Source organism: Galleria mellonella, unplaced genomic scaffold, assembly GCF_026898425.1.
Source record: "Galleria mellonella isolate WM207_F2 unplaced genomic scaffold, CSIRO_AGI_GalMel_v1 utg57, whole genome shotgun sequence".
In the NCBI taxonomy this organism is placed as follows: domain Eukaryota; kingdom Metazoa; phylum Arthropoda; class Insecta; order Lepidoptera; family Pyralidae; genus Galleria; species Galleria mellonella.
Genome location: NW_026442119.1, coordinates 7,635,480 through 7,662,141, shown reverse-complemented (window position 1 = coordinate 7,662,141; position 26,662 = coordinate 7,635,480). Strand labels below are relative to the sequence as shown.

At 35.8% G+C, this 26,662-nt stretch overlaps 1 protein-coding gene across 2 annotated transcripts in view; it reads right to left on the bottom strand.

Moving 5' to 3' along the window:
* LOC113509682 (proto-oncogene tyrosine-protein kinase ROS) overlaps positions 1 to 26,662 on the bottom strand; it is a 48,247-nt gene that overhangs the window by 854 nt on the left and 20,731 nt on the right. The window contains exons 3-37 of one of the 2 annotated variants that reach the window (XM_026893078.3): positions 19,548 to 19,607; positions 19,311 to 19,401; positions 19,011 to 19,231; positions 18,656 to 18,904; positions 18,425 to 18,572; positions 18,223 to 18,342; positions 17,807 to 18,140; positions 17,514 to 17,723; positions 16,862 to 17,263; positions 16,447 to 16,541; positions 16,200 to 16,338; positions 15,923 to 16,124; positions 15,619 to 15,808; positions 15,416 to 15,534; positions 14,771 to 14,966; positions 13,827 to 13,993; positions 13,379 to 13,584; positions 12,635 to 12,848; positions 11,945 to 12,214; positions 11,424 to 11,629; positions 10,519 to 11,345; positions 10,274 to 10,414; positions 9,685 to 9,919; positions 8,579 to 8,775; positions 8,180 to 8,315; positions 7,830 to 7,954; positions 7,334 to 7,549; positions 6,737 to 6,876; positions 6,308 to 6,472; positions 6,006 to 6,200; positions 2,086 to 2,305; positions 1,883 to 1,980; positions 1,681 to 1,790; positions 969 to 1,132; positions 171 to 230 (exon numbers count right to left, since the gene is read on the bottom strand). In XM_026893078.3, the coding sequence (XP_026748879.2) occupies positions 171 to 230; positions 969 to 1,132; positions 1,681 to 1,790; positions 1,883 to 1,980; positions 2,086 to 2,305; positions 6,006 to 6,200; positions 6,308 to 6,472; positions 6,737 to 6,876; positions 7,334 to 7,549; positions 7,830 to 7,954; positions 8,180 to 8,315; positions 8,579 to 8,775; positions 9,685 to 9,919; positions 10,274 to 10,414; positions 10,519 to 11,345; positions 11,424 to 11,629; positions 11,945 to 12,214; positions 12,635 to 12,848; positions 13,379 to 13,584; positions 13,827 to 13,993; positions 14,771 to 14,966; positions 15,416 to 15,534; positions 15,619 to 15,808; positions 15,923 to 16,124; positions 16,200 to 16,338; positions 16,447 to 16,541; positions 16,862 to 17,263; positions 17,514 to 17,723; positions 17,807 to 18,140; positions 18,223 to 18,342; positions 18,425 to 18,572; positions 18,656 to 18,904; positions 19,011 to 19,231; positions 19,311 to 19,401; positions 19,548 to 19,607 (6,868 nt within the window). The remainder of the gene's footprint in view (positions 1 to 170; positions 231 to 968; positions 1,133 to 1,680; positions 1,791 to 1,882; positions 1,981 to 2,085; positions 2,306 to 6,005; positions 6,201 to 6,307; positions 6,473 to 6,736; positions 6,877 to 7,333; positions 7,550 to 7,829; positions 7,955 to 8,179; positions 8,316 to 8,578; positions 8,776 to 9,684; positions 9,920 to 10,273; positions 10,415 to 10,518; positions 11,346 to 11,423; positions 11,630 to 11,944; positions 12,215 to 12,634; positions 12,849 to 13,378; positions 13,585 to 13,826; positions 13,994 to 14,770; positions 14,967 to 15,415; positions 15,535 to 15,618; positions 15,809 to 15,922; positions 16,125 to 16,199; positions 16,339 to 16,446; positions 16,542 to 16,861; positions 17,264 to 17,513; positions 17,724 to 17,806; positions 18,141 to 18,222; positions 18,343 to 18,424; positions 18,573 to 18,655; positions 18,905 to 19,010; positions 19,232 to 19,310; positions 19,402 to 19,547; positions 19,608 to 26,662) is intronic. The other variant, XM_031910739.2, reaches the window with a different exon arrangement.

Sequence of the window (26,662 nt, the reverse complement as noted above, 5' to 3'; positions counted from 1 at the left end):
ATCGTACATCAATAGCTGCTATTTAAACTACATTATTTGATATCTATGAAGTTTAAACTTGCACGTCACTATTTGCGGGATTAGTTCAATTTTTGAGCAAATATGTTACTAAGTCTGCGCTTATTACATAATTAATTATGAAGTTAAAATTCCAATATCAATGCACGAACCTAAGGCGTTGTCGTTCTCGTCCAGCAGGTAGGTACGGTTGTCAACGGCGTCTGAACATGCTGCCCATGCGCAATAAATATGTTGTTAGAGATTATTGTTAATGTTGTAATGATAAAAAAATTGATCCATGATTGATAGTGAATTATGATGAGAATGACAATGATGTGATTATTATTCGCGCTCGTGCATCAAAAATGTACGGCAGCGCAGCGAAAAAATCTAGCAAGACAAATATAATGTCTACTTAATTATTACGAACCAAGAAAAGCATTACTAGTTTACTTTTAATGATTTAGTCGCTGCGGACTCGATTCGACACATGCTGTTTTGGTAAGAGTTTACAGAGTTTATAAAAAGTACCATGCGAGGTTGGTGAATGTAGCGACATAAACAAAATACTTATACCTTATAAGAATGTTTATTAGACTACACCCATTAAATGGCATATTAATGTTTATTATCAAGATAATGATTGCTTGTGTTCTGCTTAATATATTTAGCAACATTAATGATAGTGATTTGAAGTTGCCAAATAAAGTTCAATATAATGCGTGTCTTGCGGGTTTGGTAAAAAAGCGTCATCATTCTATATGTTGGGTTACATGTTTTGCTACATGTTGCGTATAATATGTGGTCAGGTGATTGTACGGTTTTATAGTTGTATTCATACATTTTATAAGTCACGAATAATCAGTAATAAAGTCATGTTGTTAGGCAATACTTGGCGTGCAACATGTTCAATATGTTTACGAAATAAAATTTATTAATAAGATGCAGAGCCGTAGTGTCGATCTCACCGTCGGGGAGCAACGTGAGATAGTGCGGCGCAGGCGTAGGGGTAGCGGTGAGCGTGATGTTGGGTGAGGTCTTGTCCCTCAGGGCTGTCACCACCTCCAGGCAGGTGCGGAACGATGGTCGCGCCTCCGCATTGTAGCTCCAGCACTTTTGCAGTAACTCGTAACTAATAATAAACATATGTATATAGTTTAAAAAGTAAGAATTTTTTATTTGTCTCTTTTTGATATTGTAAGATTTCCGACGATCATGATCAGATTTTGATGACAATAATCATGTTTATCTTGGTCACAAAATTAATCGTCCTGTTCTATAAACTTTGTACAAAAGTCGATTGCTTGGGTACCTCTGTCCCATTCGTGTTTCAACCGTGAAGCAGCTGTGTTTGCATGGCTGTGTTTCGGTTTGAAGGGTGGGATATGGCGTGAATTTATTGGGTACGGAGGCATAACACCTGATTCCTCAGGAATGGCAACGCATGGGGGGTATCATGGGCGAAACAGTATGCTCTGTTATGTCCATGGTACTGCTCATGTCTATAGGCGACGGTTACCACTTTCCATCAGGTGGACCGTCAGCTTGTTTACCATTCTAAGTTGTATAAAAAAAAATCATCAAACAATTTAAAATATTATTTTGTATAAAGTCTTAATTCTTAAATCAAAAAATATTTATGGTTCACACATATAAAGAAAATCAAAAGTTAGTACTCACAACACGGAAGGACAATTAGGCGGTCTGTCAGGCGTTCCTCCTGCGCGTACGTACGCTAACACTTGCCTATTAGTACGCGCCGGATATGGTTGTTGGCCTAATGACAATACCTGTAATTGTCCACGTTTGATGGTGATTATTCATTCAAAGTATTAAAAAGAAAATAAACTAGGAAATATAAGTGCACTTTCATAATTTTTACCTCCCAGCACAATACAGCCCAAGCCCAGACGTCAGATTGGCAAGAAAATACACCGTCTACTAGGCACTCCACTGCCATCCATCTAACAGGTAACAGACCTATAAATAAACATATTATTGTAAGAAAACAAAGTTGAATATTGAGATATTGTTCCATTTTAAATGTTATATGTTGAGAACAAATTATATTTCTCAAAAGTGCACCTTCTCCTTCCTTTCTATAGTAGTCGTTCTTGTATATGTCGCGCGCGAGACCAAAGTCGCCGATTTTGACGACACGGCCACCGGCGCGCTGCGCCACGAGGCAGTTGCGGCATGCGAGGTCGCGGTGTACGAAGTGCATCTCCTCCAGGTAGCGGCAGCCCTTCGTCACGTCCACGCACATGTTCACCAGGTCCAACAGCGTCAACGATTCCGGTGTGTACTGCAAATATACATACTAATTGATGCTTACTGAAGTTATTGTATCATCTTACTGTACAAGAGCATCTGTTACGGTCATAGTGATTAGCTATTATACATAATGATTGGTCATTACATGTAATAGAGACCAATACGATCATGATGGGGAAGTGGTAACTGGGATAGATGCTGCAAATGCATTTGCAAAACATTTTAAATCGAGTTTTTTAGACGATAAACCTGTCTTATCTGGCAATCTGGCTGAAAGCAAGGCAAGGTGTTCCCAACTCTCTGCTCGCGTCGCTATAGAGAATATAACGCTAACCGACCTGCAGCGAGCAGCAAAACGATTGAGGGTGGGGACATGCGTTGGGCCTGACGGTATACCGTCATTTATTATTAAAGATTGCATAAGAGTTTTAGAGGAAGCGCTCCTACATATAATGAACTTGGCTATCACAACAAGTACCTATCCGCAGCTATGGAAAGTGTCCAGGGTTATACCTATACCCAAGGATGGTTCTAAATCCCAAATTTCAAATCATAGGCCAATTGCTGTACTTCCAGCTTTAGGAAAATTATTTGAATCCATTTTAAACAGACTGATTTCGGTGCAAGTCCAGCCTCAATTGACAGACTGTCAGCATGGATTCAGACCTGGTAGGTCGACTACTACTAATCTGATAAACTTTGTTGATTATACAGTTACTGAAATGGATCATAATAGACAAGTAGACGTGACATATTTTGACTTCAAAAAAGCATTTGATCGCGTTCACAATGATATTTTATTACAAAAGTTCTCAGAGATAGGATTTACACCTAAACTTTTAAAATTATTTATTAGTTATTTTTCCGATCGCTCGCAATACGTCCAATTACATGGTTATCGATCTGAATCCTATGTTACCGACTCCGGAGTAAGCCAGGGTAGTACCCTGGGTCCATTGCAGTTCCTAATTATGATCAATGACTTGCCAGATGTTGTTAACACTGCTCAGTGTCTCATGTTTGCTGACGATGTGAAGCTATTCATGGCTATCGGAACCATGGAAGACTGTGTAACTCTACAGCGAGATATTGACAACGTTGTGGCATGGGCTGGACATAATAACTTGGAATTTAATATTTCAAAGTGTAAATCGGTCACATTCACGCGGTCTCGTGTTCCCCATTCTTATGTCTACAATATATCTGGTACGCCGCTTGAACGTGTGTCACAAATACGCGATTTAGGCCTTACGCTGGACACTGCTTTAACTTTTAATAATCATATAACCATCGTTTGTAGTCGTGCATATAAATCGTTAGGTTTTGTGATAAGACAGTCGGCACAACTTCAAGATAAAGGTGCAATATTATTATTATATTATTCATTTGTACGAAGCATTTTAGAATTCAATTCAATTATTTGGAACCCTCATGAAACAATATACAAGATAATGATAGAAAGAGTTCAGAGGAAATTTGCACGTGTTCTATATAGTAAACTTTATGGCTACTATCCTTATTTGTACCCATCACTGTTCGTATCCGGTATGGTAGGTCTAGACACGCTCGAGGTAAGGCGAAAGTGCAATTTGATGATGCACTATTATCAGTTGCTCAACGGCGGAATAGACAATCCTGCAACTCTTAGCCGTTGTTCTTTGTACGCACCCCAACGCTGCATGCGATTGCGTGCTTGTAGACTACTATCGGCACCGCCGGTTCGTACCTGTACTGCTCAGTTTGCTCCCACGTATCAGGTTATTTCTCTGCTCAATTCTCTGATTGCTCAGCAGCCAGATATTGACATATTTAATTACAAAAGAAGTATATTTTTAAAATGTTGTACAAAATTTGTAAGTTTGTGAAATAAAACTTTGGCTCACTACACGTTTTGGGAAACTGTAAGTGTAGTGAGAAATTTTCAAATAAATAAATAAATAAATAATGACTAATTTGGCCAGACAATGTGATAAATTATTCACTTTATCCGGATATTATTTATAGAGCTCTTTCGATTTGGCAAAAAATTTACACATGTTGGAAAAGTCTTCGTCACCCCATTGTCAAGTTTGTGGTACTATCAATGATGTGCAATATATACTATTAGAGTGTCATATAACTTTATGAAAAGAGAAGAATTAATGCGTCATTCTTAGGTAACTAAATTAAATATTGGTCTAATTCAATCAATATTAACTGAACCAATTAGAAATTTCTGAACATCTCTGTATATTATTGATACCTATTAATTCCTCTCTTTCCGTGAATAAGGGAAAGTAGGTAAAATCTTATCTGAGAAATCAGGGTACGGTAGGGCTGAAATACCTGAAGAAGGTAAAATCTCTTAAGAATTAAAAAACAAAAAATAATAGCAATTTACTGAGTGTTTTTTTTTATGTTATGACTAGTTAGCTTTCGGTTTATTTTTTTTAATTAACATTAAATTATTATTTATGACAATGATAATTAACGTGAACTTATTATTTACGATTATGTTAATATAGTGTTTTGAAAATCTATCTATACTTATAATAAATCTGTAAAGAGGTCAATTTTGTACATAAAATATATTTCTAAAATAACTATTAGGGGGTGATTAGTGATCGATACTGATGCCAAAAATGAAATCAGTAAAATTTTTGTCTGTCTGTCTGTCTGTATGTTCGTTATAGAAACAAAAACTACTCGACAGATTTTAACGAAACTTGGTACAATTATTCTTCATCAATATCAATCAATAGCAGAGCAGTGAAAGAAAATGTGTCTGTTACATCAAAACCACTGAACCGTGAGGAAGGACATAGGCTACTAATTTTACGAAAAACTAATGCTAGTTTATAATAAAAATTTTAATTATTACTATTTAAAATAACAACACAATATTACTACACATATAGTTATGCTTAAAGCAAATTGAAATAAAACTTTATAATCTTTACCTACCCTTGTTGTATTACATTACCCAAGTCTACCAAGACATTATGTGAAATAGCCAGTTAATGTAATTAATTCTGTGTCAATTATCACTTTGTCTAAATTTAGTACATACTTATAGGTAATGGTTGGATATACTATATAATATCAGGATTTATTACTTTCGCTGTAACATACTATTGGTTATTATTCCCTATGTTAAATAATGTAATTAAAAGTATACTCATTGATTCCTTCAATCTTTATGGCTGTATAAGGTACTCTTTATAATCCTACCTGAATAGTTGTAATTGGAAACTACAGTTATTGTTAATTATAAAGTCATTAAAATTGCAATGATTCATTATAGCTAAATTATCAATGTAAAACTTAAATGACTACCGCGTCTATAGGTTTCGACACTTGACATGTTTTTTTTTAATAAGTGAAAATGAAATGGTAACTCCGCCTGCGCTATCGGTATACATTGGCGGAATACCAGTGAGAGACGATAGGTGAGGATGAAAACAGGTTAGTGAGCCCATCCAGACGAACTTCACAAGAATTAATCAAGATGATTTCCAGGGAGAACCGCGTGGAGGTCGACCGGATAAGGTATATTGCTAGCAAGGGGGCTGTTAATCTCCAATACTAACAATCCCTTTCCCCCCGCACTTGGCATATATACATAAGCTTTTTGTAAATATAAGTTGTTGCTTATGAACAACATTTAATACAATATCCACTTTGAGATTACGGTGGAAATCATTACGTGGTAACAAATAAGTTATAAGAAATTTTGATACACAGGCCCTTACCAGCGAAGCGCGCTTTGCTCTTAAGTAACTAAGCAAATCGCCGCCCTCCATCAGTTCCATGATGATGTAGTTGGGGTCGTTATCCAGGCACACTCCCAGCAAGCGTAATATATGTTCATGTTTAAAGTTAGACATCAGCGCTGCTTCCTTTAAGAATTCAGTTTTTTCCTGCTCTGTTGCTCCCTTTCTTAAAGTCTACAAATTATCGTAATAGACATAATTAAAAATTGTGTCCCACAAAAAAAAAGAATCGACTTGAAATTGTGACAAAATTATTAACAATAATGGAATTTAAAATTTACCTTAACAGCAACTTTAGTGTCGGACGTGCTACCATTGATTTGCCTGGCGACACCCTCGAAGACTTCTCCAAATGCTCCCGAACCGAGGAACTTTGTTAGGGTAATTTGTTCCCTACGTATGTGAGGTAACCCGGCCAATTCAGCGTGAGTTGGACAATATACCCCCTGAAACAATATTTTGTTCACATATATTATATATTTTATCTAGCTTAAAAAATCTAAACATAATTTTAACTCTACTAGCGACTATATATATAGACTTATTAATAGCGTAGGTGGGCATACTTTTCCATTTTCACTCATGCTTTAAAATAATTTCAATAAATGTGTGGCAAAGATATTTTTTGTAATTGTCTATTTAAAATCTTTTTGTAACAATTTGATTGCGATTATCAGTAAACTTTAGGAAAAATAAACGTTTAAAATTACCTGATTGTATAATATATTAGTGGAATGTCTAATAGGAAGTTGACGAAGCGTGGCCAACTCTACATCGGGACCTCTTCTCGGTGCATTTATTGGAATCTGATTCTCAATTGCAGCTTTTTTCTTAGTACGGTTGTTATATGCTATGGAGAAAAATAATGAATAATAAATAATAATATAACGGGAAATTGTTTGTAGGAAAGGTTATGAAACAAGTTTTAATGCTCAAAAATGTTTTGATTTAAGAGAGAACTAAGATATTATAATTTTTGGACAATATAACTCGGTTATAACATTTTTCAAAGCTGCCGCGGGCTGCTCCGCATCTTGTTCACTTTGCAACTTACTTCATTTTCACTTCTCTTAAATGTTCATAATCTGCAAGTTTTAGCAATAACAAGTGAAGTGAAATGAATTTTAAAACATAAACTAAATTCCTTAGGATTGTAGTACACTTAGCCCAGTTCGCTGCGTCACCAACTTAACTAAGTGGTTCTGTTATCGATCTATCTCTTATTTACAGAATACCGAACGTATATCATCGCGAATCCACTAGTGAAATAGAGTGTACAGAATATCAGTACTGTAAGTGGTACTCACTGTAGAGGAGGGCGGCGGCCACGGCGACGAGTAGTGCGGCGAGTGCGGCGACGGCTAGCGCAAGCATGGCGGGGTGCGGGCGCGGTGCGAGTGCGAGCGGCGCTGCTTGTAGCTCGGCCGCCGCCGACAGCGGGCCCCACCCGTAGCTGTTGCGCGCCTGCACTCGCACCACGTATCCCTCCGACACCTCGCCCGCGCCGATCAGCCAGTATGATTCTATACAAGGTAAATGATGATAATCTTGCCGCGCAAATATCTCACTACTCTAATTATACTAATTTCGTCATAAGGCAAAAAATGGCATAAATTGCTGCAAGCTTGAAACTTGGCATGTTTGTTTCTTGAGTTAAAATGATTTTGAAAAATAACGGTCCCCCTCTGATAATAAAATTACATAATTTTGTTTTGAAAACTAAGCATTTGATATGTTTTCTTCACATTAACGATATTGCTATGAATATTAATTATACATAGTAAAATGAAAAATCAACTGTACCTGTGCCATTATGAAGTAGTTCTAAACCTTCTTGTATAATCTGCATTTTGATATCTTCGGGTATATCAGAAGGTAAATTGGATGGAATGTCGCTTATATTTTTCGTCATGTTAATGTAATTTTCTCTGAAATTATGAATATAAATTATTAAATATTATTTTGCGGCCATCGATTGATTTAGCATGAAAGTATGGAATTCGCTACCATTGCCAGCCTTTAATTTTAGTCCTCAATAGTGGCAACACGTGAGGTGTCGCAGTATATTATGATGTCCATGTTGCTTGTACACGATTGTTACCATTTTCCATCAGATGAGTTGTTAGGTTCATTTGCTTTATAAAATACGGTACCTGTGTAGCGGCCGGCCCCAGACGCGGTAGGCGCCCACGGCGGCGCCGCGCGGGTCTGGCTCGGCCCACCAGGCGCGAACGGCGCGCTCGCCCAGCTGCTCGGCGCGGACTGCGCCCGGCGCGCCCGGTACATCGCCTGCGCACGACAACGAGATAAGGTTCCGTCTTATATGCGATAATATTTTATAAATTTTACACTAGCTTCCATAAACCTACGAAAGCAGTTCCAAATAAAATGAAATTACCGGGAATATATTTTGTTGAGACTGACGTATTATAAAACATAAGCCCTCATTAAGGTAATATATAACATAATTTAGTACAGAATTATAAAAGGTCTTTTAAATTTATTCATAGTTAACTCAGAAAATGAAATATATATTATACAATAATATATACCAAGAGTTTCGTAGGTGAAGCTGTCGTCACTAGGCCAGTAGTATGGCGGTGCACCCGGTACATACTGCAAGCGAAGTCGGAAGCGATATCGGGTGCGCGGTTTCAATCCACTCGCAGTCCATTCACTGGGGCCAGTTTTCGTACATTCTTTCCAAGTGCCAGGTGGGACTGTTGCTTCGCTGTACTCCATCGCGTACCTTTATCATTTTATAAAAGTAGATATAATCATAATGATTTCCACCCCAGGTTAAAACCTGATAACTCATGAATGTTTCAATAGAATGAAAATAATATCAAATACGAGTAGTTTTATATATTTTATGTTTCCCAAAGAGGGTTGACGTCAGGCAGGCAGCAGGTCGTAAAACTATGAGCCAAATCTTTTTGTAATACGAGTATAGATAAGAAACATATTACGCCGATCCCATATAATAGTTGGTATATATATTGTAATGAAGAAGATTTTTATATATTTTATACATGCAAAATTATTCTATCAATACTATAGATTCAATTTTATTTAAACTAGTACTGGGCTTAGTGGATGGAGGCCCTGAGTGGATGACGTATTGTGCTTGCGGAATCCACCGTGCACGAAAGAATATATTCAATATTTTTGAATTTGTCCAGAGTGTGAGCTGAGGCACACGAACCAGCGTACTATGTTATGTCCATGCTACTGCTCATGTCTATAGGCGACGGTTACCACTTTCCATCAGGTGGGCAGTCAGCTTGTTTGCCATTCTGAGTTGCATAAAAAAAAAAATTGGCGAATCCGTATACGTAATGCGTCGTTACTCAGGACCTATTTACCTTAGGCGTGCGGTTGGACGCGCCCGGGGGCGTAAAGATCTAATGGGGGCGCCGAGGCCCGAAAGGAGCATCAAGTAACGTTATGACATGTAAAAGACCGCTAACAGATTTGTTTGCTCGGTGATTTGTTGTGTTAGAGAAATTACTGAAGAATGTGTGCATGATAAGAATTTTTTGTTTAGCTTTGGACTAGATGGCGATGTTATGATATATTTTTATCTCTATGCGTCTCTGCACCTTCTTGTCAATTGGCAATGTGCAGTATGTCTCTGAGCGTATCATGCACGACTAACCGGTGCAGGCGGTAGGAGGTAGGCTCGGGCCATAGCAGACGCACGTGCTGCGGCGCGAGGCGGGCGCGAGCGGGTGGTGCAGGCGCGGGGTAGGTGCGCAGGCGCAGTGGCGGAGAGTCGGCCGCGGCCGCGCCGTGAGGCGACCGCGCGCGCACCCACGCAATGTAACCTGTGCCTGGCGCCAGCCGCGTCATGTTGGCGGCGCCGCCTGCTGCCACCTCCCACGTGTTGTGCTCTGTGCGTACCATAAGCATTACTTGTTAAGTACATTGTTTATTTACCTAGTGCACTAGGTGTTATATCAAAGTAAAAAAGTACAGCGAGCAGCATTAACTGCGACCGGTATAGATTTATTAATTTTAAACAATGCTTTTAAGTAGATGCACTTTTGTATATTTTTCAAAATCTGCTCGATTTGAAAATTAAAAATAATATAACCAAGATAATGTTTACAGATGCGGTAGTCAAAAGGATTTTTTGAATGTAACTGAAACCATACTTAGGTGTAAGTATATTACATGTATTTGAGGTATATGAAAGTAAACAATATAGTGCTTAGGTTTACAATTGATTAATGATGTTAGTCTACCTTTCAGCCTATGTGGCAATAATGAGTTATCATCTGTGCGCCAATGCAGTTCGTATCGTAGTCCAGGGTCAGGAACCCACTCTACGCGTGCGAGCTCTGGACTCAAAACCACAGCAGTCACATTTCTTGGAGGCGGTGGAGCTAACAATAGAAGATAGTCAATTAAATCGGTATAATGGATTGGTGGGATGAGAGATAGCTGATTATAAATGATTAAAACTTATTGAAATTGAGAAAAAAATTACCTTCCGCAGCAGTTTGTAGAACTAATGGAAAACCAGAAATTGGTTTCTTTTCATGTAATTTGGCGTAATAATTTGAAGCTTCTAACATAACTGTGTAGTTTGTGAATGGTTTCAAGTCACTGATAACGACCTCAGTTCTTGTAGTTGTAACGTATGGGCATGATTCCCTGTCACATGTCGTACTATCGTTCGCTGACTGCAAACGATAGAATATTGTGTATTCTGTCGCCGGTGTCTCATATTCAAAATGAGAGCATTCTTGAGGTTTACTGATGGTTGGTAGTTGGAGAGTCATACTATTTGCAGAATTAGTCAAGACTTTTGGTTGAAGTACTTGAGATATTGGAAATAAACAGTGTCTTGGGGGGTACGGTTGATTTGCTGGATCCATCGCCATTATCTTGTAACCATGTGAAGTTTTAACATATTGCACTTTACTCTTTTTATTTTTAATTGTATAAAATATTTCTTTTTCTGTAGAATTGAACCAATAGATAAATTTACTGTCGATAGTTGCCGACATCGGCGTGAAGCCGTATTTTTTCTTTTCAGTAGCATCGACGACCAGCCTACATTTACAACCATTGATATCCGCTGATACAATCTGATACACCCAAGGATCTATCCAGTATAAATGATAATTATTCTTTGTCATGTCAACAACAAACGTTTTTGCCACTTGGGGATTTTCTGGACAATTGCAATCATCATGGGCTTTAGTACTTTCGGTGTTGTTGAAAAATTTCCTTATATTGGAGCCGTTTACTTTTGAAGTCATGAGTGTACCTAAGCCGGGATGTATACTTTCTTCATACCAATACAGTGATCTGCAATATAATATCATAAACAGAATTTTATCAAAATAGGCAATATAAAACTCAGTTCTTATTAGTAACTTTATTTACCTGAGCAATGGTACAACTTGCAAGCTATAAATAGGTTGTCTTCTAGCGAACACTCGTGAAATATGGGGACGAGTGTTGGGAACGCCGAGATCTGCTCGATATACGACGTAGGACTCGGTTGATACAATCTCTAGTTGAGACCAATATACGGACCGTGATACCCAGTCAACAGCTATGCTGGTTGCAGTTCCATTGATTGAAGTCAACTGCAAAGTGTGGATTAATTACATTATATCTTTTCAAATTTATGTTCAAAATTAACAATAACTATCGTAGATTTTTCTGTGATAATATTAAGAATATGCCTACTTTAATGGAAGACAAGTCACCCAAACGTATCAATTCATACTGGGCTTAGAAATAAATTATACATAACTGTAGATGTTCTAAATCAAACTGCATACTTAAAGCAGCATTGGCTTATCTATAAAGAGCACAAGATGTAAGAAGATTTAAAGGAATCTACAGAATAATAATACAAAAATAATCTGTAATTCGGAATATGTATATGATCAGAACACCTTATAGTGGCCACTGCCATTGATCCTCGATGAGAATATTTCTTCTAGATTGTTAACCCAATAAACTATATTTTCTTCAATAGACACAGCAAAATCAATTGGTATCCCCATGCTCTTTGGTATAGTTTCACTCTCACTGGAGTCCAAGTCAACAATCCTTATAGACTCTTGTGAAGATATGATTACTTTTGGAATGGGATTCACTTCATCAGAGGACGCTGATACTACTTCAGAATATTGTCCATAACCTGCGTCCGTATAAGCTCGAACCTGAATAATAAATTCTAATTAATATTTCATTCGCAATGAGAGTTTAAGGGAGTATTATGATACATCGTTGTATAAACTATATAATTAATAAATATGTTCTGTTTTGACTGATAAAATTTAATGGATAACTTTTTATTTTACTAGGGAATTTTATACGAAGTAGTTTGCAGGAGACTTGTTCATGATTTTACAGTACCAGTGCTCATACACCATACTGAAGGTGGAATATGACAATGAGATTAATGAGTAGGAATGATTCTTAGTTCCAAGGAAAGGTATGGCCAATACAGATGAATTTGTGGGCAACCCAGTTTAATCTGACGTACATGTTATTTATCTTTATGGAGGTTGATTACTTATCTAATCACTAAATTAAGTTTAATAAAGATTTACATCAGGATAAATATGGTAAAAGATTACCTGGAAGTAGTATGTGGAGGCAGGGACGAGATCCCTGAGCACGAGTTGCGTGTGCGCGGGCGAAAGGCGAGCGTCGGCGCAGGCAGAGGGTTTGGCGGCGGCGGCGGCAGCGCGATCCGCAGTCAGCGCCCAGCACTGTGCCTCATAGCCGCGAATCACGCCGTTCGCACGCGCCGGTGCCTCCCATCGGAATATCGCGGACAACGAACCCTCGCTACAATATTATTGATATATTTTTATTCTTAATTAAAATAATATTAACTTGAGCTAAAATACAATAATTTATCACAAAGAATAGCGAAGTCAAGCTTTCTCGGTTGTATTTGTGATTATGCACTTATTATCTTGCTGCCAATTTTTATCCAAATCAGTAGAATATAATATACCTATAGGCCTATCTTTCGTATATAATACTAGATAGTAAGGATTATAAGCCGGTGTGTGGTTCCGGCATAGAATAGGCTACCCCTTCCTATCCCGTGGGTGTCGTATGAGACAACTAAGGGAAGACGAGGGATGGACAGCACCGTCCTTCTTAAAACATCTCCAAAGCCTAACTGCGGTTGCCAATTCGCCTACCAAGCGTGGCAACTACTGGCAAAACCCCTCAAGGAGGAGGCTTATGTTCAGCAATGGACAGTTAAAGGCTGATATGATGATGATACTAAAGGATTATAAGAGTGTGATAGAATTGTTTAAACTGTCGTATAATGGTATAGGAGGTAATTACAATATGTGGAGTACCTGCGTGGCGCCGGTTGCACGTAGAGGCGGGGCGCGCGAGGCGCAGCGGGCGGCGCGGGCGGCGAGTGCAGGCGGGCGCGCGCCGCCGCGCCGCCGCCCCACGCCGTGTGCGCGCGCACGCTCACGTCGGCTGCGCTGTACGGCGCCACGCCGCCTGCGACGCCGCCCTGCCACACCACCTCTAGCCACGGCGCCTCCACTGTCCTCTGCACAGTACCATTATATTTATAACTTACCTAAGAAAACATGTATACATTAATTTGCTCTGCAAAAGAAGCGATTAGATAGCGATTTCAATTGCGACAAAATTAATGTGTAATCAACATGAAAGTAAACATTATCGATTACAAAAATAATAATTAAATTCGGTTCAGAAATGACGTAGATATTGGGTAATATACAATTTACTTTCTATTATATATATATATTTATATTTAGTAGTATTTACCTCAATTTTATGTTGTCCAGAAAAGTGTAAGCTAACGTCGTAGTACACTCTGCTATTATTTACATTGACGCGAGCCGCCGGCGCCCAAGTTACGTTGAATCGGTCCCATTTGCCCACCACTGCTATTGATGATGAGTTAATCGTCTCCGGAATGGCTATCAATGATTCTAAAAACAAGAAGATAAAAAATATAGAAGATTAATCATCATGATTGATTAATTTTAAATATAGAAGTAGAACTAAAGTAATTGATACGTTGCTAAGAATCGCTCCTTATTTGGTTACGGGAAATATATATGTTCCTCAATGAACAATGAATGACTGAAATGTACGTGTACATGTATGATATCAATACCATATTAGCTGTTAACTCTCCATTGCTGAATTTTCTTCTCTTTCAAAAACTGCTATAAGGAGCGGGATCATTTTTATAACAGTTTACCACTATGAGGGATGTTGCCAGTAATTACCACGTTTGTCAGGCGGATTGGTAACCGCAGTATGGCTTTTGGTGATGTTTTAAGAGGGCACTGCTGCCCATTTATCGAGCATTAAGTTCCATTAGTCGCCTATTACGACACTCACAAGAGAGGAAAGTGATATGGGGGCGTATAGTTATAATGTCACAGTTAATTTTATACTTGAAAAAATTATATACAACACCATTTAATGGTAACGTTTATTATCGTTGTTATATGAATATTATTGGCGTTTTATAATTATTTACCAGGAAGGGCTCTGGTCCCTTAAAAAAAGGGGCAAAGGTACTTTTAGAGATGTCTTTGCTCGCAAATGAAAAACTCCGCTACTGACACTGGGATGGGCACCAGACGATTCTGAGATGGACACCTTCTACCCCTTAAATACGCCTATGATGACGACGAAAAAACAAACTTCCAATTTTAATAAAAAGCTTTAAAAAAAAAGGATAAAGAAAGCCTTACCGCTGTTTGCGTGTAATGTAGGATCTCTAACTGCAATAACATGAACTCTAGGCACTAGTTCAGCAGTATATTTGCCAGATAAATCGGATACAACCGCGCGTGAAGCATCTTGCACCCAAACAAGTCGACCGCTGAAGTAACATAGCGGACCTAGGGTAGCTGTACCAGCCAGACGAGTCACTAAGGAGCCGGACACCTGTAAGCACATTTTTATTACTTAATAAAATTAGTTGTGAAGTTTGTGTTTGATATTTTAAATATAGTTAACTTATTCTTTTTAAAGAAAATATCGAAAGGACACGTTTCGAGGGTGGGATATTTAGGCACAACAGCACAGTGTTTTGCAAATGGCATATAGAAGTAATTTAAACCCATTTCACGGTCTGTGGTTTTACAAATAAGAGCATTACAAATAATACTATTTGCAAATTATTAAAAATGAAAATAAACCACTTACTAGTCTGTACATATGTACGATATACGATTATGCAGATAATTCCATTTCAATGATGTCATAAAAATAACTATTTCATCAATATGTTCGAGTACTTTTAACACTTTTCGTATGACTGCACAGGCATAATACAATGTAGATTGTCATATTACGAAATTGAATTTAATAACGTCAATTTAATGAACACTAACCTCACTTATACCCTGTGAAATCTGATCAGCAGTTGCAGCTCGATGTAGTTCAGAGCCATCGTAACTTCTTACTAACCAATACAACCATTTCTTTTCAAAATCTGCCGTAAGGCCCATCACTGACAAAAAAAAAAAACATTTTAAGTAGCATCTATATAATATATTTTCACTACCTTTTATATAAGTTTGATAGAATGAATTACCTTGTTTACCACTGAATAATTGAGCTGGATAATAAACCATTTTATTTTCGCCATTCAGTCGTGCAGCTTCGACAGCATGCCCTGTATTCCAATAGATGTACGCTCCTAATGAATCGATGGTGAGCTCTTTAGCAACTGTCACTATTGGTACCGGCTCTCGATTACTACCATCGAAGTTACCGCGAGTGATCTATAATATAATGAAGATATTTGGTTCGTCAATATTAAAATTAAATTCAAGGTAAGAAGGTATATTAATTACAATAGTAATAAATTAATTACAATTAATAGTCAACAAACGTACCAATTGTTGTTTAGGATTCGACCAATAGATTTTCTTGCCCACCCAGTCCACAGCTAAACTTCCAACATTATCCATGTTGGACATTAAGCCTTTCTCATGGGAGGTAGTATTATACCACATGACAGTTGATGCATTAGTGACTAGATATAATTTGTCACGATACCAAGAAATATCAGTAATATAAAAGTTTTTTAAGTGGGCTCTGAAAATAACGAAAGTCATAATTAATAGAAGTTCACTATAAACACATTTCAAAAATAGGTAGGCCCATAAATACCTGTGAATTAAAGTTTGCAAATTATCTCCTGTTAAATCTGTTTGCAAAAGACCATCTGGTCCTGACCAAAGCAACGTGCTGTGCAAAGTTGTAGGTGAAGAAGCCAGTGTTTTACCAACAAATTCTGATGACCAAGGTCCTTTAAAAGAAATGTATCACATTAATGTAAAGATTTAAAGATATATAAATAAAATATCTATTTTTATTAAAATAGATATATTTACTATATTATATTCTTAAAACTTACCCGAACCAGATTTTGTAACAGCAGCCACTCTGATGTTATATTCAGTGTCCTGTTCAAGATTTTCAACTATATACATATAGTCGCTTAAATTTTTACTGTAAAGTAAAAAATGATTATAGAAAAACTTATTTTTGGTATGTTTAAACCATTTAGTGATGAAATAAGAATACAATATGTGACTACTTACTTTCATATTAGAAATATCGTAAGAGACAGTTAAGAGAACAAACCACAAGACACCATTACAGGGAAGGGAAACTCGAAATATAAAAGGACATAAATGTCCTTTAATATTGGGTCCTATTGAGAGAGACTCATGAGTTGTTATAGTTTTAGAAGCAAAATATTAAAAACAGAACTACATAGTTATATGTCAGTGATTATGCAACATAATAAATGATAAAATTATACTTACATGTCTATAATATCTTGAGTAACAGCATGAATTAATTGAAGATGAAACGTCCATTGTTGCCAAGCGCCGCTTCCTTGATGTCCAAGAAGATGAGGCGGTGACCAAGAGACTTTTGCGCGGTTAATACCCATTACACTTTGCACTCCAATCGGAGGATTAACAGGCACTGGAATAGGTTGACAACTTCTAAGGGCTACGAGCACCTGCCTTGATGCTATAGTTTTCATGTTAAAAGTCAGAGGATATTCATTATGGAAATAGCTGTCACTTTGTGCATGATACTCTTCAGTCAGCATTTCTCTACCATTTGTCCAGTAAAAGAGCCCGCTTGCATAGGCAATAGATCGTGTCGCTGAGAACATTGGTGTTTGGGTATTGCTTCGGAAGTCTGTAACTTCACGACTGCAAGAGTAAAATAATAAAAAAGAATATAGTTTTGATCAACTATAGAGAAGAATAATGTAGACTTGTAGAGGGTATGCCAAGAAAGGAAGAAAAAGACCAAAAACTTAAAGAAACCAAACAATTAATTCAGAAGAGATTAGACAAGAATTGGCAAATTTATGGAATATTATATGAATTCCAATAAGTACTGTCTATGTATTACTTATAATATCACTTATAATAATATAAAATAGGAGAGAATACTTACCCATCGAGCGATACAGCTAATACTGTATTGCGTTTGAGATGAGCGACCAGGAGTCTAAAATCAGCGTGGTCTACAGTAAATGCTCCTAAATGTGCATCTCTGACTATTAATTCTGGAGGTGACTCATGACGTACTCCATTAGAAATATTGGCCAAATCTAGTCTGTATAAGCCACCACGATCTCCACCTCTTAATGCCCAGAATAAATATCTGTAAGAAACTTTCAATTATGTATTTCTTTCGAATCAACTCAACCAAGAGTATGTAAGTATAGACATACGTATAATACTAACCCATTATAAGCATCGACTTCAAAGTGAATTGGACGTGAATTGAAACCAGAGTAAGCAACAATTTGGTTTTTTCCATCGAAGTCGCATCGTATAATTTCCCATATCGTATGAGTGGCATTGAGCGGATTTAAACTGTCGGCATCATAGTGAATTTCTCCCAATATATACAAATGTCTATTTAACCAGTCTACAGATAAATCTAAAGGAGTGCATGAAATATTTTCTGGAGTAAAAATTGGTTCTGCTGTACTTTTTTTGGAAAGTGAACTTCGATATACGTAGCCGTTAGATACAGACGTGAAAAGAGAATCACTAGACATATCCAGACCAACACCTGTAATAATAAAACAATCAAAATATAAAATCATGTTAAATCATAACTGGACAGAGTATGAACTAAATAATAACACAGGTACCAGTTATTACGTGTTCTGTGCTGTATAATTCTATAGGCTCCGAGAACATGTCATTAGCAGGGGCTGCTAAAATATTTTGCTCTCCACCCAAAATCAGTATAGGTTGCTGACTAGGAACAGCTGAAAAAAAAAACATTAGGCAATAATGGGTAATATTAATTGATAGTCAAAGAATTGTATCGTATTGAACAATGATTGTTACATTTGGGTAAAGGAGGAGTAGACACTCGAACATATGCTCTTGGCCCTTCGCCTGCCACGTTTCTCATCGCCACTGATACTTCATATTCCCGTTCTGCCGCTAAATTTTGGAACATATAGAATAGCGTGTTGTTTGATGCTGGCATGTCCTGTGAACATTATTAAAATATTACTATATGGTGTATATGAGCGTGATTTAAAAAGGAAATTCAACTCATAATTTTATTTATACCTCTAAAGCATCATTAGTGTTAGGCTGCGTGTCTGTCAGTCTTAGAACATAAGATATAAGAGGTCCATTCGGAAAGGGTCCTGGTTCCCAGGATATAGCAACTCGGCTCGGGTCAGGAGCCGCCGCTCTTAACGAAGACGGTGGGGAGCTCGGTTTTCCACTCTCCAGTGTCAAAATTACCACTGATGGAGCAGAATAAAATGGTTCACCCGTTCCACCTCGGCCTGATAAGAATATTGCTACTCGAAACTGTAACCCATAAGAAAATGACAAATTAAGATTCTTCTCCTCTTTCATGTCTTTTGATAATAATATTACAAAATAAGTAATATCTATTTAATATCAGTAAACATACCCTATATTTTGTGTAAGGCCGTAAATTATTGACATGTATTATGGATCGATCTGAGTGACTAGTATTAGAATAATATTGCCAGGTGCCTGGTAACTCCTCGTATCGCCATTGTACTAAATAGCTTAAATTTCCCGGCGTTGGTGCTTCCCATAATAATGACAGCGATGTAGCCGTGAGGCTGTCGGCCACCAGAGCTGGCGCGGGCGGAGTACCGATTAACTCTATAAAGATAAAAAATATATTATCATTATGATATTCAATTTGTATGTATGGTGTTAGTAAATTTAGTGCACTATTTACCTCTCAATTTTTGAAAGTATGTATTAAGAGCTTCATTGCAGCCCATTACACAATATAATTCACGTGAAATAGTAGTTTCCGATGTAACGTTCTGAAAATAATAAAGTAAATTATATTTACTATTAAAAATATGCATCAAATCTTTTCAATTACATATATAACAATAAAATATTATGAGAAATATTAAGAGTTTACTTAGTCTATATTACTACAGTAATAATTATATGGTTTACTTACGCAGACAGTTTGACATGATTTTTCCAATCCTTCTCGCCATAGCCCGCATCCAACGCTGCACTGCAAATCGAAAAATAGATAGATAGGTGATTTTTCTGATTGATGAGTAATATCATCATCGTCATCATATCAACTAATGTTTTTATCGTTATGTTTATAACGGTATTATTTTCATTAGGTGGTATTAAATATTTATACCATTTAATACCATTTGGAACGTAATAAATAATTTCTGTACAACGGGTTAACTGTATAAACCTTCTGGTGTTAAGAGTACCTAGGTCGCCATCTTTATATACGAAGGCTACTAACATAGTTTACCAGACGACGGCTCTACATGGCTTCCGAAGTACGAAGCATGTGAGAGTTAGTTTAAATAATCCAGACAAGAACTTATCTTGGGAACATAGGTTCATACCAGGATTCGACCTTGGAGTACTATTACTACCATTGTCCGATTAAGCCTTTTATCGTTTATACTTTTTTATATTTTAATTAATATAAAATATAAATGCCATATTTATTAGATTCTTAATTTTTGACACATTTTCCTAAATTAATTGTTTTAAGTCTTTTAGATCATGTAATTAGTTACATGTAGGTGGTATTTACCTAGTAATAATATAAACAGTAAATAATAAAAAAGAAAAATGATGACAATTAGGTACCATTATTACAATCGTGTACATTATACCTACATCATTAAAATCAAGTCACCATTACAATGACAGAGATAATTTAGAAATTAATACTTATTGCAAAAACTTATCTACCCAGATATTTTTTTGGGTTTTGTAGTTTATTTATACTCGTAAGATGGTGTGTTATTTCCCGGTATAAATATATATCTACTCTGTAACATAAGTGTTATCAATGCGTAGTGAATAAACTTTAACGAGATCATGTCATAGGTATTTATTATAATTTACAAAACATCAGATAAAACGTATCAGCAATTTAGGCAATAGTCTTACAAAATAAAAGCCAAATTATATTGTTTATCGTATTAACATTTATTTAAAAGTTATCTAATATTGCGGGTTCTAATTACATGAATTGAGATTTTTGTTGGATTTTGGATGAGAATAACAAAAAAATATATTTGTCTGAAGGTAAGTTTGTCGTTATCCCCCTAGTTCATAAAAGTTGCAACGCCTATGACATCTTAATTGACGTGTTGCCGACTTTTGCGCTAAGTAGAACTCGAGTATCAGACCTCCTTGTTGCACCGGAAGCATGCAAGTAGGGGTGGCGGTTGAAATATAATAGAAGAGACGGTGTTATTTATTCATTTTTCTTTATTGACTACGTTACAAACAATTGTTTACTACAGAAGGCAGTCTTATTTCTTTATAATCTAATTATTACTTACAGACATGTAACATGCTAAAAAAGTTTGCACAAACTTCTTTTGGTAAGTAAAGTAATATAGGTAAATAGTTATAAACTAGAGAGTGGATTTTGAATATGACAAAAATAGGCACAGACTTGAATAATAATAATAAAAAGATAATTATAGATCTCAAAAATATTTAAGAAATAATAACTGGATTGAACAGTAATGTGATTAAAAATTTACTAGAATTATATTAATAGTTGTCTGTTTCGACCTGTATGGTAATTGACGCAAAGAAATTAGATTTTGCGAATGTTTATCAAATGTCCGTTCACATGTTCGTATTTATAAACAACACAGTACAACTCTGTAGAGTAGTAAATATTTATTAGGCCAGCGTAAGAAATTATAAATTCACATACGGGTGTTTGTAACGGACTTTCACGGACGAGCGGCGACCTTTACGGTGTGGTGGGAAGACTGAGGAAGTGGCAGGTGCTTTTGTCTTGATTGCACCCCTAAATACATATTTCTGTGCACGTGTGAATGTGATATGAAAATTTTAAACAAATACAGTATATGTATATTTGTAACGATTATAAAAAATCATAACAAAGTAAATATTGGATTAACACAGGAATTAACCTTATTTATTGCAAAAAGAATAAAAATCAGTTCAGAAACTTATAACTTTTTAAAATAAATTTGAATAGGCGATCAAACTTGTGGTTGTTGAATAGTCATTAAACCTTTAAAGACTAAGTATACATTACAAATATATATAATTAACATTAAATATCAATTTATACATATGTATAAAAAAAATGTTTTTCCGTGACATAAACTATTACTGGCACGTTGTAATTATAGGATAATTTCAATTAGCATCTCAGTGGGCGTCCTTTAATTTAATAATGAAGTTATCAACAGGCTGTCAGTGACCAATTATTATATTTGGGTTTAACATTAGATAAAATTGTTTGTTTATTGAATTATTTAAATTATGAATAGCACCTCATTAAACATCTTAGAGATGTATTTTTTATATTAATATATAGTGTTATAAATACTTTTCTCAGCAGTTTACACTGACAAATATTGAGCAATCAATAAATTAAAACCATTTATTCATACAGGGCAATTATTACTTATGCATGACATAACTAGGATCCAGTCCAGTGGGCAAATTTAGCTAAGAAGAATGTAGATAGAATAATCAAGAAATAGGATTATTCATTTATTCAGATTTTTTTAATTTTTTTTTATGTAACTTAGAATGGCATACAAGCCCACCTGATGAAAAGTGGTAACCATCGCCTATAGATATGAGCAGTACCATGGAAATAATAGTGTATACTGTTTCGCTCATGATAATTCACTGCCATATCCCATCTTTAAACCGAAATAAATATATAAAATATGTATAATAATAATATGCATAAAGGTTCTTTACGTAGGTAGGTACGTCTTCTCTCATAGTTACATTTATCTTTCTAATATCTAGTTTCATATCGTTGAATTTTATCATTATTTTCGTGATATCAGAATCTTATTTTAAAGATCATTAGTTTCATTTTTGTCACATTAAAGTGTGGCCTACATTTCATGCCATCATATTTTATTACAGTGACTAGAGTTTGCGAAATTATATATATCTCAATAGATGATTCAACAAAATGTTTATCGTTTCTCATTGAATAATGCGGACATGTTCTATGGTCCATTCAATGACGCACAATGCGCAGAACAATTAAAACGGATACCACTGGATACGAACGAGATCAGTGCGGCTGTTTGGGCAATAGGTATAATTGGACGCGCGGGTCGCGCGCCCTGCGCCTGCGCACTCCGCACTCTCATAATACGCGAACTGGGGCACACAAATCAGCGCATATTACGCCGATCATCCGACAGATCCATTTGGTCATTTTTATTTTATAAACACTTAACTGTTGCTCTTATACCATTTACGACTCTTGTTTTACGACAAGCAATTATTGTCTAATTGCGAGTTTGTTAATATTCAAACATCGAAATAAAAGACAATGGCTTGTTTCAAGAGGGTTATTGACTATCATTATGAATTGTAAAATATTCTATTGATTTTAAGAAAGAAGTATTTAAATTTGACTAAAATTATTATTTATATTATTATTACTATATTTTTACAAACATAATTCTTCTAACTCGCAAGTTTCAAAATAATTTTTATAGTTGAGGTTTATTGACTTATTTTTATTTTTTTAGTTTAATACAAGTTTTACTTATTTCTACCCGGTTCTACCAAATAATCGTTGATCAGTAGTCCTCGCTAACGCGTCTCTTCCGCCTTGTCTGTCACAACACCACGCCCGAACTAGCCCTCTATGTCCAATTTATAGATGGTCGGTTGACGGATGAGTTCATTTCGGCATTGTAACATGTCAATCCACATTAAAGATATTTATTGCCTTGGTAAATTGCCGCATACAAACCATTTCAATTATTTATCCAGTTTATACCATAAATATTCTGAACCGTTAATAATCAGTATCGTTCTGTACGAAATAACTGTCTGAAATTTGTGTATCATTTTTTATTTAAAGATCAATATTTTAAGTTCAAGCAATATATGAATAAAATTTTACAGTTGAAAATTTAGCTAAAGTTACAGAGAGAAAATAATAATCGGCATTTTCACTAATCTCTTTCAGATATCTTTCGGATGGAGAGGAGTAATAAACAGAACAGAATATATACGAAGTCCTAAAACAATCTAGAAAAAATAAAAACAAAGGACGATCAGGATTTTTATGTAATTAAATGAACAAACTACTAATATGATGAAGGCAATAAAACAAGTAAGTAAATTAGTGTCTAATTAGCCAGCATCCTGTCTCGTGCCACAATAATAACAAAACAATAGCTCCCTTTGGTGTCATTAAAATGGTCGCGACGGTTCGTTGTTGGAGCGATTTCGGAAACGCGCTCGGAAGTCCAATTGGGAGCGCAGGCGCACGCCGGATGCAGGGCACTGTGAAAGCACTCACGAATAATTTACTTGTTAATTGCTATGTGTTTAACATGATGACTGTGTGATTTCCTTTAGAAATACCCTAACAGTGTACATACTCGTATAATACTATTAGGTTTTGCCTGTGCACTATTTTTTAGTAGAGACACCAAAACAATTTAGTTATTGTGAATCTCTGAAATCAATAAATCTATTCAGTAGTTACATAAGTCATCATCTTCTATTCATCATCGTCATCTTCTATCACAGGACTAAGATCTGTGAATATCATGGAGAGCTCCATTCATTATAGGTTCCTATCTAACCCTGTGTAAAGTAAGAGTAACTATTATAGAGCGTTGAACTGTGATAAGATTTTTAAATTATGTAGACACGGATTTTAGCATAGTAAAATTTATTAACAGCGTTCAAGCAAGCAAGAAAGAGACATTGTCAAAAAATTCAAAATTTAAATTGCAAATAAGAAAATTCTTACAGTTAATATATAGTAAGTATAAAAAAGTATATAATAAAATCTAGAGTTTCATTGGTTGGTCACCAATAGTAGTAATACCTTTGGCAATTGAATTACTTCGTTGTCCTCATGTAAGCGCAAATTTGTAAGGAAAAAAGCTCGTGGAAGCAAACTTTTGTAATACAGTAGGTGTATGAGAGTAAAGTGACTTTAATAAAGGTGTCAGTTAAACTATAACAGGGAAAAGAGCATGTTACGAGGTTGCTGATATGTTAGATGAAAGTGTGATGGAACTTATACGTATAATACGTAAGTGAAGTGATATAGAAATCGGGCGGAACCTACAAAGACTTAATATAATTTGATAAATCGTATTTAATATAATATTATAATATCTAATCGTATTTGGGAAGGTGACAGGTCTCCAGAACCGGTGTGCATTGCTGAGGTTATTTATGACAGTATATGCTAACAAGGAATATACGGAATATTGGTATTTGACAATTTGGTGCTCTCTGCCTTCCTCGTACTATAAAAAAATACTATTATGTATTTCTAAGACAAGTCGCTGATGTTATTCTAATCTTACACGCCACTCGGCTGAATGAGATGTTATCTGCACTGATTTGTTTATTGGCGCCAGTCTATGGAAACACCACGAGTTGTTGCTGTTTTTACTAACATCGTTGCTGACCTGCGATAAACTTTATGATAGCGTACTCCACTTATATTAGAAACAGTTTGTTAATCAGTTAGATTAACACGAGTCTATTGGCTGTAGGTACTGTGATATGAAAAACGCATGTCATCAATCATTAATTGCACAAACCATCTAGTATTTTAGATTAACAAATTTACAAACATACAGTACAGTTACATTTTAATATAATTAAAAAAATATTGAATGAAAAAAAAAACACTTATTAAAAATATATTATCATTATTTCAGCTGTTAACTATCCATTGCTGAACATAAGCCTTCCCCATAAGGGGAGTTTTACCAGCAGGTAGTTGCCACGCTTGGCAGAAGGATTGGCATCGCATTTAGGCTTTTAGAGATGTTATAATATAATATAAAAACATATTATAATTTAGTATAATATTATAGGTAGAATAAAGAGAAGGTAATTGACAAGTGGGACAAAAGATAAACTAAAAAATCTTATTCATATTTTTTTGTGTGGGTCTAAAAGGTAGAAAATATAAAAATAGTAATAATAATTCTATTTATTTATCTGTCCTAGAAGAGACAATTTATTTATGATAATGTATTTGAAACAAGGCATAAAAGGGTACAAATAAAAACATACAAATAATAATTTCATTCAAAAGGCGTATAAACTAACCACAACAAATGTAACATTATTTTAGATTAGTAAATAATCCAAAATACGTGAGTAGGTCACGCGCTAGCCTACGCCAACCACTTGTCTCTTCCAATTGAATAATGCTAAGGCAAATTGGGGCCCACCGGCGTGCTTCCCGCCATATCGCATCACCTCTCTTGTTGAGGGCTCTGAACATCGCATTGTTGGCCACTAACAGGCCACACTTGTTTAGCCTTTTATTTTTTTTAAAAACGACTATACATATTACATATATTTCAATTCTCTTATTTAACCGAATTATTTCGAATATTCAAATATATTTTACTGTATTTTCATCAAAATCAAAACATACAAAATACCTTACACATAAACCATTTAAATGTTTAACACTATTTTATTAGATACTTCAGACGTTGAGAGCTCAATAAATGGTCAATAAATCAAAACACTTCTCGAGTGCACTTGCGGCAATTTCGCTCAACGGATGAAATTGAAGAGTTGGTGGGGGGATTGTGCACGGAGAATAATGGATAAGAGGAGTTGGAGGGGGTTACAGGGGACGAGACATGTTGAATGGGCGCAACGTAGGCCCAGGCGCAGGCGGGGAACGCTCCAGCTAATGAGGAAATAGGAATTAGCGGGCGTCGCCGAGTGCAGTTCTTTGTAACGACAAACAACGGTTAAAGGAAAGGTAAGATTAATGTAAATTAAATATTATAAAGGTTAACTTTTAATTACGACATTTCAAGTAGATTAATCAATTATGTACCTATATTATGTGCATTTCATAACAAATGATAACTGTTACTAGGAAATATGTTTACGTTATTATATCTAGTAAACAAAAACATTTTGAAAATTCAATTCGCTTACAAAATATAGTAAATATGTAGGTAGTTTAGTAAATATGAAATTAAGATTTTTCCTCCTTTTGAAAATCGCACACTAATATTATGTATTACATAAAATGTTTTATATTGAAAA